The sequence below is a fragment of the Rhinolophus sinicus genome, chromosome 16 (genome assembly GCF_057876585.1).
Source record: "Rhinolophus sinicus isolate RSI-liver-muscle chromosome 16, RSI-T2T, whole genome shotgun sequence".
NCBI classification, from domain to species: Eukaryota; Metazoa; Chordata; class Mammalia; order Chiroptera; family Rhinolophidae; genus Rhinolophus; species Rhinolophus sinicus.
In genome coordinates, this window is record NC_142516.1 from 2,197,228 (window position 1) to 2,211,639 (window position 14,412).

Below are 14,412 nucleotides of genomic sequence, written 5' to 3' on the forward strand. Positions count from 1 at the left end.
TCCTTTTAAAATTAGCCTGGAGGAGAAGCCACTGCGTAGAAAGAGAAGAATCTGGGTTTCGCGAACGACCTGCAAGGGCTGTTGGGATTGTGGTGTTGATTAGAAAGCTCTGCTTCCTCCACGTGCTCTCCCCTCTCGCCTGCCGCTTCCTCCTGTCGGGAAGCGTCACTAGCGCTCAGCACTGCCGGCCACTAGCGTAAGGTCAGCCGTCTGGGGAGCAGTGTTGGCAGCACCATGGGCGAGAAGTAAACAGGATGAACTGCAGGATACACCCACTAAATAGGGAGGCAGCAGAACGAGCCTCCAGACCAGAGGCCAGGCTTTCCTTACCCTGCCACCCTTCTCTCCATTGGCACCGGGAAATCCAGGAAATCCAATTGAACCCTGAAAGAGAGTTAATTAAGGAAGACGCATGAGAGGGGGCCAGAGAATAAACTCTGCTGCAGGTGCCAGCAGGGGAGGGGACCGTCACAGCTCACAGCCTCTGACACAAACTCCATCCACCCACCACACAGTCATACATCCATCCGTCCGTCCATCCATCCATCCATTTGTCCATCCATCCACCACCCACCCACTATCCATTTACCCACTATCCACTTCATGAACATTTCTTAACCATCTCACAGACTCCAACTCTAAAAACCAAAACAGAGTCTTAACCATGCTTCTCCCGTTCTCCCTCTCTTCACACCCTCCTCTCACACACCCATGTCTTTAAAATGCTGGTGTTTTGGAAGAAAAGGGACTGTATACAACTAAGATTAACTGGAGGTGATGTATAGATCTCACACTTACGACATTTTGTTTACTGCACCTTGTCATATTTTGTTATCTTCCCAGAACACCTAAATAAAGCATGGCAGCTTGTAAAGTCAGAAATGAATGCAAATTCATGTACCGAATGTAGCATCTAACAGCTATTTAATTCTAGAAATCTACAAGGTATACGTGGGCAGAAGATGAGACTAAAGGCTTTGATTTAGCAAATATCCCACACCTCCTACTTGGGCTCCCTCCCCGTGTGACACTGTCTGCGCGTGTCACCCGCCCACAGGGGCTGCTCACCATCTTCAGAGGTCTCTACTGTCTAAGTGGCTTAAAATCCTGACCTGAACATGCGCTTGGACCGTGAAAAATTTGCCAATTTTAACCCTGAACTTCTCACAGGGGGCTGAGCTTGGCCAACCCACCCATATGCCCACCCGCTATCAGGCAGGAGACTGTCCCGAGGAAACTGGGGTGCTGGTTTCATTGCGCTCAGTTCCGAGACTGGGTCTCCGTGCGTGAGAGCGTGGCTACATCCATTTGCTGCCCAAGGACTCAAAAGTGTCCAAGCAGCTTCCAGAGTCCACCCACGCCCTTCCGAAAGGCTGCCTGACCTTGACCTATATACCCCCACCTCCCCAAATTTCTCCTCTTCTCTCCTCTCCTCCCCAAAGGGAAAACGTGTCCATCAGCCCCTCTTCATCTGACATATGGTGGACGCCACGAGTAGGCAGCCATGTCACAGTGTGTTCCATGCCCCCTGCCAGGCCCTAAACAAAATTCCTGCGTCACAGCAAACTGCCCCCCTGCACAGTGGGTGTGGGTTGGCGCCCCAGTGGGGACAGGAGCTCCCACAGGAAGGACTGAGCTGGGCACGTCCTTAACCAGAGCAGAAATAGCTACGTAGGCCCAGCCCACCGGCCCTCCTGTTAGCTGGACCAGTTGTGAGTCCGAACCAGCCTGAGCCAGAGGAGGGCAGAAATGCAGGTGCAAACCTGAGAGACGAGTTCTCCTTTGTGCTTAATTTATCGCTCCTGCAGGCAGCTGGTTATTTTTTAAGGAAGAACCATGAATAATAAAAGGTGAGATTTGAAAAGAGAATGTTTTAAAGGATTTCCAAAGCCTTAAGGAGCTCTTTCACTTACAGCAGAGCATGATTTTCTATGAAAAAGGTCCTGTCTTTCTTTTACACCGAGTTATGTGCAAACAACCTTCAAAGCTCCAGGGTGAATCAGAGCCGGGAAAGGTGTCAGTCATGAATCTGGGTGTGGAAACCCGTAGACAAAGCCCCTAAGAGGGCCACAGACCCCGAGGACCCTGAGGTATGGCCCATGGCTCGGGTTGGCTTTGTCCCCTTCTCTGAAACGCTCAACTAATTGTCCGTCACCTCCTTCCGATCCTGCCAAGTGAACGCAGGGGCTACACACAGGCAGCACTGAGAGATATGGGGAATGAGACACTGTTTTGTCATGGGAGCCACCTCTGAGATGGCAAACGGGTGACAACGCACAGGGCGGGGAGGGGGCCGGTGATGTGCCCTGTCGTAAATTACCTTTGGCCCTTGTCTTCCTGGGTAACCTGGTAACCCCGGGACTCCGAGTTTTCCCTGGGGAGAAAAAGGAGTTGCATTACACAGCTGGCACGGTATTTCTCGAAGGTCACGGTCATCACAGAGAGGCCCTGTCCTTTTGGGATGGTCTCTCCGGTAACCCTGGTTCTCCCTGCCTGACAAGCAAAGGCCTGTGAGAAGGATCGATGACATTGCTGAAGCCACAGTGACGGAGGGAGAGGCCGGATAGAAAAATTCTCTGTCGATGAGACTTTGTGAAAAAGTTCCATCCTTGGGGCAGGATGTTTGAGTCACTTATAAGCCCATTCCTGTGCATGGCCTAAAGGTGAGGTGACAGGGACAAGATGAAAGGCGGGCGGGCAGTGTTCTACAGCCGGAAGCAGGAGGTAACAGAACAACTGCACGTGGAGTCGCCCTTGAAAGCTGGTGAGTGTGGCTGCCAGGCTCTGACCCCACGCCCGAGAGCACCTGGATGAGGCAGCTGTCCCGGGGACTGGCAAAGTGCTCAGAGGGAGCAAACTTGGGACAAGAAAGGGACGCATCTGTCAACAAATTTGCTGGGGGGTTGGCAAGCATGTCAGGGTAGAGGGAATGGGATGGAAACCTGTGCAGGAACCACACCACCCACATCTAGGGGGCTCAGCGGGACGGAGTCACTAGCCTAGACGCATGAGGCCACCAAGAAAGGCCGTCCCCAGGAAGTAGTCGAGCACCCTGTGTCACATACTTTCTCCCCTGAGGGTCCCAGAGGACCTGGGTCGCCATTCGGACCTCCACGGCCTTTCGGGCCTTCAGGGCCGTCTTCCCCTCTGGGACCAGGAGGGCCAATCTCACCCTGCAAGTCAGAAAAGGGCAGGTGAGGGGTACCCCAGTCTTCAACCCCCCACCCTCATGACTCCCACCGCCGCTCTGGGAGTGAGGGGCTGGATCCCGGCCCCCTGTGGTCAGAGCCACCCGGCCAGCTCCGCCAGGGCTCCCTCAAGCAGATGAAACCTCTTCGTGTCCTGACAAGAGCCTCATGCAGCAAATCCCAGGGCCCTGCTGGATGGCCACGCTTCCCTCTGCGCAGAGGCTGGCCGGCCATTTCTAAGGGCCACACACCCCCTGCTTCCTGATGACCTTCTCTAAATCGAGGGCTTCTGCCTGAAATAACTCTGCGGAATTGAGACTTCCCCAGTTTGGGCAGAATAGCCCCTACACTGGCAGAGGTTGGGGCTGTTTCTTTTCCTGAAACCCCAGGAGTTATCACGATGGACTTCGGTCGCTGGGCCAGGCAGTCGCCTGGGCATAATTGGCCAGGATGTATCCCAGAGACAGACGGGGCCTGGATACTGCCCCAAATTACGAGGCCTGGGCCCAACCAAGGGAGAGGGCCTCGGGGCCGGCCTCGCCTCTGAGCGCCCGCCTGGACCTCTTCCCCCACTGACGAGTCCCCCTCTGAGCGCTGGCTTCCAGGAGCAGCTGCAGGACAGCTGTGCAAAGCCCCGACCAAAATGGGCACGGCACGGAGGAGCGATATCAGTGAGCCCACTTATTAGTGAGACCTGATTTGTCTGCGGGTCAAGAACTCTCTGTCCCTAAGAAGAGTCCCTTTGTTATTCTTGTTCAACAAAATAACCCTTTGCATGTTTACTGAGCACCTAGGAGGTGCCAAGCGCTCTGTGGGAGAAGTCAGTCTGATGACACTTGTTTCCTGGCTGACAACGTGTCCAGCTTCTGGGCTCTGTCCCTCTCCATTCCCCACAAGAGGCCAGCTCACGGGGAGGCATGCGACAGTGCAGTGTCTTTTGAAATGTGCCTTCCTAATATGGACCCCAAATTCGAGTTGTCAGAGACACAGGATAAAAGGGACTTTCACCAGCCAAACTGAGGGAGGTCCCCGCCTTAATTTGGGGACTCAGGGTATGCCACCATGGAGAAAGTTCTAGAACGGCTATCTTTAGCAGCAACATAACTGGGACATAATTGTGAAATGAATCCCTCTCTTTTGTTCCCCCTCCTTCTGATGCAGGCACAGACCGCCTCTGCCTTTTCAGTCTGGGACAAAGCGCCAAGTATATGGGCTCTCGGGTTCTGGCATCTTCTGGGAGGGCGCCTGCAGGCCCGCTTCCTAGGGGGATAATGATGGGAGTCGAGAGGCGCCCGGCCAGGTGTGGGCACAGCTGCTGCCACCGCTGCGCCCACCGGGATGGCACAGGCACCCCCTTTCCTCCTGCCTCATTTGAAGCCTTTAGGGAGACTTCTAACTGTTCCCACCCAGCAGGCGTGGGCCCTGAGGGAACCTTCTGCAGGGTTGTTGGCGGCACCCTCTGCTCACTCCCCAAAACAGTCAGTGGCCACCTGCTGGGCACCTGCCACGTGAGCAAACCCCACCCTCCCTACCACCCACCGCTTTCTCTAGAGCTGAGATAAATCAGTCATCAGGAGATAAGTAGGTTGTTGCCAGGTGTCCTGAGCCCAGCAGGAGGCTGCAGAGCGGTCTGTGTGGGGTCCTAGAAAGTACTGAAGAGAGGTTTGGGGGCCAAGGTGCCCTAAGGGCTGAGGGTGCTGCCCTGCTGGTGACCGGCCTATGGCCCTGGGCAGGCTGCTGTACTCCCTGGTTAGACCGGGCCACTGCTGCAGCCCCTGTCCTCTCTCTCCCAGGCACCTCGCTGAGCCAAATAAATTGCTCTCCAACCTAGAGCACTGGTCCCCACTGACCTATCTGTGTAGGGTCAGGACACAGGGCAGAGGGGCAGGTGACCACAAGCTGACCCCAGTAATTAGGGGGTTCATACCAGGTGAGAGCTGCTGCAGCCTCCAGAATGAAAGCTCAGGAGGAAACAGAGAGCCAGGCCCCGGGGCGCCCAGCTGCTCCTGCCTGCAGACCAGGAATGTCCACAGAGGCGTTATGTGGGTCCTGAGAAGCTGCCCTGTGGCCCCAAATAGCCCAGCCCCTCCTAGAGACTTCCGCGGGGCCCGCACTCCACCCGCCCTCCTGCCCCCAGATACTCACCCGGTCGCCTTTGATGCCCATGTCTCCTTTGAACCCGGGAAAGCCATCTTCTCCCTGCGCGAGGGACGAGAGAAAGCCTCGGTCTACATGCAGGAACCCCGGGATGGCTTACCCACTGCACACTCAGCACACGGTCTCAACCCAGAGCCTCTGGGCTGCAGCACAGGCGCTGGCCATGCCAGGAGGATCCGAGTGCCCAGTCCCTTGTCCCTGGTGAAGTGTGTCCCGTTAAAGCTCTGCGTTCACAGACGTGAAACTCTGTGATCGGGCCGGCTCGGCGCCCTGCAGCTGGCTGGGCCCCATGTGCATCTGAAAGCTCGGAACCACCAGGCAATAAGCAGTCGGGTGCCTGTCGGCATCCGTTTGTCACAGTGGCTCCACTGCATCCATGATGGAGTGACAGGGGTGGGGAACATGTTGGGGGGGAGCTGGATGGAAAATGCCCCCAAGGGAAACCAGACTGCTACTGCACCTCCTCACGGGAAGGAATGGGTGTGGGGAAGGGCGGGTCCTGCCTGCGGGGCTGGGCCTGACGAGCTGGTGGCCTTCCGTTCTCAGTTACACAGTCCTGCACTTTACAGGGAGCTGCACACATGTGGGGAATTGCAAATGTCTGTGGCCTGCTGTCCACTCAGGTCCCTAGCCTGGACTTTCCCAGTCGGGAACCAGAGAGAGTGTGTCCTCGAACACGGTGCACGGTGCTGCTCTGCTCCCGGGAGAGGGGCCTTGGCGGGCGTCCTCCCCGACGTTCCCAGGGCCTGCATCCTGGGCTCATCCCTCTGGCCCTGGGCCACGCGGCTGGACGTGAGCTTCAAGGCCGGCCGGAGCCGCACATGGAGGGAGGCAGCTTCTGAGAAGGGTCGAGCGAGGCTTTGGTCGCCTCCAGCCAGACGCCTGACCCCGGGCCTGCCATGCTGCTGACCAGCTGCAGCCTCACTACTGCTGAAGTCCAGGGGAGCAGCGCCTCACCTCCTCCCACCTCTGGCCGCTTCCCGGACCCCCGGGGACAGAGCAGTAACTCTCCCGGCCAACAGGCGTTCCCGGTGCAAGCCGGTCAACATTCTGTCAAGCAGCCCTGTCTCTGGCTAAGGGATGAGTGTGACCAACCTGGGCTCTGAAGAGCCACCTTCAACAGGACGAAGGTCCTGGGACCAATGGGATGGGAACTCAGGGATGAGGGCCTGCTCTGGTCCCTGCCAGTGGGGACATCTGCTCCTCGAGGAATGTGAGCCCTTGGGATGGACACGCCCTTGGTTCCCACGCTTCCCAAGGCCCCCAGGCTGAGGGCGGCTCCTTCAAACGCTGGGCTCAAGGCTCTGCTTTGCTCTGGACAACTTCCAGGAAGAGCCAGGACACCCTATGGGTGTGTCTGTTTCTTCTACAAAACAGCCTGAGAACAGCACCAGGGCGAGGAAGCACAGCAAACACGGGTCAAAGAGGCCCAGCTCCTATGTCTTCCAGCCCAGAGTGGCCACGTGACGAGCCACCTCAAAGAGGCCAGATTCCACAGAAAGGATCCATGCCAGGCCAGCCGGAGTCTTGGGGGTGCCCTTTCTCCCTGTCCTCCCAGCTCTGCTGAAGCTTGAAGGCTGCCCAGCAAGAGCATCTAACAACTAAATGGACCCGTTTGCCAGCTGCCTTGCAATATGGCCGGCCTGGGGAGGGGCTGGGGCGTCTGCTGGCCTCTGCAGAAGAGCGGGGCCTGTGGGCTGCATCCAGCAAGGACTTGGCCTTGGGCAGAGCCGCAAAGCCTCAACGCCTTGGCCCCACCAGGAGACATACCCACAGCTGAGGGCCTGCCCTCCTCCACTTGTCCTTTTGCAAACATTCTGTCCCCCAGGGTGGTATCAGTTCCAACAATACTCAGAGGCAACATCAACCTCAGGTGACACCAAAGGAACCCAGCTCTGCGCCCGTCTGGGCCACCAGGGCAGGAGGAAGGGACACTCACCTTCTCACCTTTGGTACCCTTCAGACCACGGATGCCATCTGCCCCCTACACAAACAAAAAGATAAAAAGAGTGACCATGCAAACATCTGAGCCCTGAAAGCAATGGGTCTAAGCCCCAAATGCCAAGGAAGGCTGAACCCTCAGCAGCCGACACGTGAGCCCAGCCACCCCACCCCACAGACACACTCCCTCCCGCGTGTCCCGTCTGCAGGCTCCAAAGGTGCCTCCTGTCCCCACATCCACGTATCAGCAATTCTGGACTGGCCTCCACTGACACCCTGTTCCCTTCCAGAAACATCCGTCTCCCCGAGGTCTGGGGAGCAGGCGGGACGTGAGGCCTGAGCGTGGGATCTGGAGTCAGGCCGGCCGGCTCGCGCCCTGACCCCCACTCAGAGCCGACAACACCCAGACTTCTGTGAACCTCGGTTTCCTCATTGGAAAGTAGGGGTGATGGCAACCCTCACCCCGCTCCTGCAGCTGGGAGGGGACACCTGCGAAGCCCTGGGGACAGTGCCTAGCACACAGTAGGCACTTAAGACACAGTAGCACGTGCCGTCTGATTAGCTTCCTTCTCCAGTGTTGTTACATGTGGTAATACGGTATGGCGTCGTTAATTACTAATGATCACTAGTGCTTCAGCTCAGGACGCCACTCATCTCCACGCTAAACACGACCCACGGGCAGGATGCGTCCTCTGATTCGTGGCGCCAGCGTGTGATTCACCAGCAGGCGAATCAGTCCCCAGCCTGGAGTTGAGCAGCCACCCCCTCCGGCCTCCCAGCGGGGCACAGACACTGACCGCCACCTGCCACAGGCTTTCTCAGGCCACCTGCCCGCGGGACACACAGAGAGAGGCCAGGCCTCCGGATTCTGTTCCAGCTGAGGCTGCAGCTGGGCCACCTCTAGACCCGCAGGCTGCCAGCTGCCCTCTTGTGGCAAGAACTCTGCACAGACTGTGTAGTTCTGAGCCTTTCCCTGGGGCCCAGGACAGGAGCTGGGAAAAGCTGGAGAGACTAAGGGGTGGGGACAGATGCTGCGAGCTGGGCCTGGCCTCGCTCTGGAGCACAGTGTGACGCCACGAGCGCCCCGGGCTCCGTCGTCCCCGGGCCGTGAGATACTTTGGGACAGAGGAGAGGCACAGCGTTACCCTGACACCCTGATGCCGTGGGGGCTCTGGCACCAGCTCCCCTCCCTCTTGCTGTGTGGGCCAGCAGGGCTTCCACTGCCCTCACCCTTCTGAAAACAACAGGGTAGGACAGAGAATCACCAGAACCCCTCCCGACCGAGTTCTACCATTTCGTGACCCACGTCAGAGGCCAGGAGGAAACGACTGGGTTCCTCGGCCGCGCACCATGGACACTGGGGCTTCCCTGTGCACTGCACGGTGCTGAGAAGCATCCCTGGCCTTTACCTATTAGACAGCAGTAGCCCCCAGGTCGTGACAATCACAAATGTCTCCAGAGTGCCCTAGGCTGTGAACCCCTGGGCCAGCGCATCCCGAAGGCCCCGTGGCCAGTGCTGGGGGAGCAGGCCCAAAGGAGCCAGCACAGCAGAGTGAGGGGCCGCTTGGCCGCAGATGTGAGCCCAGGACGGACAGGGTTCCGGCCTGGCCTGGAGTGAATGCGTGTCTGGGGTCTCCTGCCAGCCCACCCAGCTCCTGTGGGCTCCGTGACAGGTGGGTGTGATTGTGCAGTCACGCCCAAACAGATACCCTTCAGACCAGGGCAAGACAGAGGGCAGTGGGAGATGCTTACAGGTAGTGAAATCAAAGAACAGGAGGGGCCCCTTTCTCAGGAAGAAGGCAGGACTCCCCGGGGAAAAGCTAGACCTCCCTTACCAAGGGCTGTGGGTCTCCAGTGGCGAAAGCTGGGCCACCATGCCCACCCTCCGCTGTCACCGCCCTTGGAGGCCTGTTGCTCGTTACATTTTCAAGTACCCGGGCGATTGAGAATCTATTTCTCCAATGAAAATAGCATCCAGCCCTCACTTTCCTTCCACTTGTCGCTTCCAAGTCTAACCGGATTGCACACATCGTGAATGAATTTTAATCAGATAGACAAGATAAGAGCATTCTTCATAAACATTTTAAAGCAAACACCTCTTAGCTGGCAGAAGCAGCATTATGCAATTAGCCATGTCGGGGAGCTGGCAGAGGCTTTTGCTCGGCAACAAGAATTTGTAAAATAAATATGCATAGAGCTCATATAATCAACATTTCTGCTAAATTATCACCCTTATAGAACTCGCTAGGCATGCTGGGAAAGCCCGCTGCAGCGAGAAACCTGGCCCTCCTGGTGTCATCTCTCTGCAGCAGCTCATAAGCTTGGTCCATCCCGGTCCCTGGGAAATGGAAGTCGGGCCTCTTGGGGTCCAGGAAGGGGCAGTCGATTAGGAATAAGCAAGTGTGGGTTTGGGTTCTACCGGCAGCATCAATTTGGGGGTAAAATGGGCCAAGCAACTGAAAACTGAGGTGTTGGGTTCTCCACTCTCCACCTGGCAGGGCTGCCGCACACTCGTGCACATAAATGCCTGCAAGTACAAAGCACGGGGCACCAGAGCTTCGCAGCGGTGTGTCATGCAAATCCCCCACACCAAGCGAGCTGGTTTTTATCTGTCATCACGGATTTTCCTCCACATCAAGTTAAAGTCATTTCGAAGGAATCACCACTAGCTTTTTCAAAGCTCCCGCTCACCTAGCGCTTTAAGACGCAGCAACGTGCCTGCCCTGGGAGAAGGAGGAATGCCCCCCCACCCTGCAATTTCCAGGGGCACCTGCTTCTCCGCATACGCATGCCTGGCGTGTCCAGAGAGCGGCCTAACTGGGGATTGCACTCCATGGCTCAGAGCAAACACAGTTAGCGACGCCAGACCACACGGGACCTTGTTTGGGATATTGTCCTGCAGCTCTGCGGCCTGTGTAACAAGATTCCAGAAGCCTTTCAACAGCAGAAACACAACTGTGAATAAATGGACATGCCCCACGGACTCAGCTCCCCCCCCCTCAGCGGCCCAGATGCTGTTCATGGGGCCAGACTCTCCTACTTGAATGTGCAAATGGCCCAGACAGAATGTCCTCAGGAAATGAGGGGCTCTGCACCTCGGCTGAGACCACTATCTTTCAGGGGCTTTGGATGGCAGCTGGAACTTGACAAATGGTGACAATAAAAGTAGCATGAGGCAAAAGGGTGCTGTCCCGTCATGACTGATGCCACCATCATGTCATCTGTGCTGTCACAGACACACAGGGACCTGTCCCCTGCTCTGAATCAGCCCTTCCTGGGCTGGTCCCTCCCTCCCCTGCTCGGGCCCTCTGTCTGGGACCCAACGTCCCCCACACAGGCCGGGAGGACCAGGGCTATAGTTCGCACAGGAGAAAGGTTAAACCATGGAGGAATTCCCAAAGGCCGGCCGTGCAGCGCCGCGCAGGCCCACCCGACCTCCAGGAAGACCTGCAGGCAAGAATCTCACCTTGACTCCCCGCGGTCCCGGATAGCCGATTGGGCCCTGGGGGCCAGGTGGACCCTGAAACCAAAGGGGAAAGACCATGAGTTCCATCTCAGGTGGGCAGGGCATGGTTAAGTCTGGTCCACTCCTGGGTCCTTCCCGCACAAGCCGGAAAGCTTGCCCTCCATCAACAAATTCCCCTCTTGCTAGGAGCACAGAGGACATCCCAGGTCAGACTCTCGGAAGAGGCCCCTGAAGGAGACACACAGGGCCAGTTCCCACGGGCACTTGTCCCCATCCCCACGGTAAAGGCAGGGGCACACATTGTGCGTTTCCAGATGCGTGAACACCCACAACCAAACTATCTCAGGTCACACCCCCGTGATTCAGGAATGGGATGTGGGGAGTGGTGATGGGGCAGGGGCGGGCTCTGATGCTTTGGAAGGGCCAAATTGTCATTAAAGAAAGGCACTGCCAGCTGACGACCGTTCCCGCCTTCTGGAGCAGGTGTGGCTTGGGGAGGTGGGATAGGAAGGGCCAGCAGTGGGCTTCTGCCACAGTCAGTGCAGTGGGCAAGTCCCCGGCGGCTCAGGCCACCCAGAAACTCCACCCAGCATCCCCCACACTCACACTCATCTTGGGCCCTAACCACACAATGGCGATGGGTCAGGAGGAGCCGTGGCCCGGAGCCTGCATGGGTGCCCAGTTTCTGCCTGGTCAAGGTCGGCTGCACCTGTACCCCATGTGCAGAAGCTGAGGGTGGGGTGAGGTCCATAGACCCAGACAGGATGGAAGGACCCAGCTTCTCGGTGGAATGTCCCTTCGGCATAACCACCCGAGGACGGGCACAGATGTCCCTGCTCATTCCCTTGCGAGCACGTGTCGCAGAGCAGAAGGGGGCTGAGAGCCCCAAGGCTGGCCTTGCAGGGGGCACTGGAGGGGCGGCAGGCGGTGTACCTACCTGGCCTCCCTTCTCTCCTGGAGGGCCTTCTTTGCCAGGGTGCCCCTGTCACGAAAGAGAAGGGCTGCGTTCGTCAGTGGCCACTCAGCAAGCAGACTGCCCCTTCAGCAGTCTTACAACATAGGGGAAGGAGCTGGGGTCCCTCTCATCTCCTTCCCTCCCCATGAAAACAAAAGCGGGGAGCTAAGCTCGCTCAGTCACACCCAGCCACGCCCAGCCACGTGGCCGGGCTAGTCCTTTAGCCCCTGACCCTCGGCTGCTTCACCTGCAAAGTGGGAAAGCCCGGGCCTGGCAAGGGCTGGAGTCGACTCTGGAGGAGACCACACTTCCAAACCCACAGGTGTGCTGCAGGCACGGTTGTGTGCCAGTGTCTCCTGACTCTGTTGGTACCCAGCCCGCCCCCAACTGTGGGTGAGTGGGAAGAGCAACGACAAGGGCATTTGTTCAAGGTCACTCAGCAAAACAAATCTGTGGCCGAACAAGGAGCAATGAGGTGGGAGCAGACCCCTGGGCACCATGCTTCCTAGACTAGCGATCCGGGTTCTGTCTGCAGATCACAAAATCTCCACTGTCGGGGATGTGAAGACAGGCAGGGCAGGGGCTGGGCGAGCCATATCCTGGCATTTTCCAGGGGTCCGAGCACCTTCCCAGGCCTTTGTGCAGGTGCCTCCATCACTCCCCCTGCGCAGCTGATGCAGATGGAGGGGGAACTGGGGGGAAGGGGGACTTATCCTCCATGCCACAGATGTGGAGCTGAGGCCCAGGGGAAGCGGCTATGGCCCCTTGCTCACATGCCCACCAGCCATGACCAATTCCATTCTCAGGAATTCGAGCTTCTGACTTTCCCACCCAAGCTGGCCACTAGATGTAATGCCCTTGAGCTCACGAGACAAACACTGATAATAAAAGCAGAAAGATAAGTATTGTCTGGAAATACAGCTCCACCCCCAGGCCTGCCTGATTCTACTCCTGGTTACACCTGACCCGCTGTGTGACCTTGGGTAGGTCGCCTGTGCTCTCGGGGCCTCAAGTTTCTCATGTGTAAGATGAGGCGGTGGGCTGGAAGCTCTTTCAGCTTGAGAGTTCTAAAGACCTAGGACTCTATTTCTGGCACACGGCAACGTTATAAAGACCCAAATCTCATCTCTTTGAATAAATAGGGTGTGTGTGTGTTCTTTTTAACTTTTGTTAGTTGTGCAATTGGACTTGATACAGTTGCAAACAAGCTATCGTGGTGACAAAGCAAGTGGGAGGGCGCCGAGCCCCTTTGCAGGGCGGGTACCCTCGGGGAGCCTGGTGGCACCAGCCTGTGAGGGAAATCAGCCACGGGTAGGACCACGCCTGCGGCTCCAGCCCAGAGGGGACACACCACCCACCACACTGCCTTCTAGAAACAAGGCTCATGGCGCCAAAACCTATGATGGTGGCCTGGACCCAAATTGGGCCCAGGGGAAGATGCTTTGCTTCGGGGTGGCCAGGAGGGAGTGAGTCCTGCTCCCTCTCCTACATGGGTTTTTGGGGGCCTTTACTGGTTTCCATCAACCACAGACATTTTTCTATTCAGAACTGAAGTGGAGGGGGTGTCTGTGGGTGGCCAAGGCCCAGGGTCCGAGTGACATGCACTGGGGGGGCACACCCCACATCTCGGTCACTCAGGGGAGCAAGGAGCTCCTCCACGTGGTAATGTCCCCACTTAAGGGTGGAGATAATAATATAGCTGCCGAGGAGATAACACAAAGAGCGCATGTGACTGACAGATCTGAGCAATTATCAAGTTATTACTATTTGAATTGAGGTCAAACTTCATTAGACACATTTTAAGTTGTATTTATAGAATGAGAGTAACTATTGGGGGAGAACAAAGCTAGCTTTCTAAAAATGTTTGAATAGAACAAGATGAGAGGAAACATACCAAAATAAGGGTGACTGAGTTTTCTGGAATGAAAGGCCAGGCCATTTTCCTCTATCTTTCTACTGGTTTACATTTTTCCAATATTCTGTAATGAGCGTTACTTTCATAACGGAACACTAATAAAGCTTAAATTATTTGTATTTGATATTTTTCTGATTAAAAAAGTAACATATGTTCATTGCAGACAATTAGGTAAGTGGAAAAGAAAATTAAAATCTTTCATAAGCTGCCCACACACAGCACGAAAGCCGACTGTGACAGCGCCCCTCTAATGTAATTTCTCGGCACATGTGCATGCAAAATTGGCATCGTGTGCCATAGTTTTAATTTAATATTATACAATGGCCTTGTCTCCCGTCACGGAATATTGCCGAAACTCAATTTTTCCTGGCACTGCAATATTCCTTTGCATCATAACTTGTTGACCCACTTCCCTACCGTACGCTAGCCAGAACGATCGAACAATACGTCTCAGTGCACTGAGTCTGCTCTGAAAAACCTCCGGCTTTTTGAGGGTTTGAAGCCAATCTTCCTTTCTTAAGCCAAAACCAAAACCATAGCAAACCAACACAGGGGGCAAAAGAAAGAAAACCCTCTCTTTAAGGCTGCTCAGCAATGCGCTGCCTCTGTAAAGGAGAAAAAAAATGTTTTTAAATCTTTCTTTCCCTCCAAGTTCACATAAAAACCTGGCTCGCTTCTCCGGCTTGCAGTGTCCCTTTTCATCCTTTGCTTTCAGCATCCTTGGTCACACTCAGACAGATCCACTGTACATTCGCATTGTAAAGTTTAAATGTTGGTTGGCGAAGAGAAA

At 56.1% G+C, this 14,412-nt stretch overlaps 1 protein-coding gene across 2 annotated transcripts in view; it reads right to left on the minus strand.

Annotated features, from left to right (window-relative positions):
- Window positions 1-14,412, minus strand: part of COL5A1 (collagen type V alpha 1 chain) — a 148,719-nt gene that overhangs the window by 44,628 nt on the left and 89,679 nt on the right. For both annotated transcript variants that reach the window (XM_019718217.3, XM_019718216.3), the window contains exons 26-32: window positions 11,690-11,734; window positions 10,753-10,806; window positions 7,285-7,329; window positions 5,334-5,387; window positions 3,066-3,173; window positions 2,321-2,374; window positions 331-384 (exon numbers count right to left, since the gene is read on the minus strand). In XM_019718217.3, the coding sequence (XP_019573776.2) occupies window positions 331-384; window positions 2,321-2,374; window positions 3,066-3,173; window positions 5,334-5,387; window positions 7,285-7,329; window positions 10,753-10,806; window positions 11,690-11,734 (414 nt within the window). The remainder of the gene's footprint in view (window positions 1-330; window positions 385-2,320; window positions 2,375-3,065; window positions 3,174-5,333; window positions 5,388-7,284; window positions 7,330-10,752; window positions 10,807-11,689; window positions 11,735-14,412) is intronic.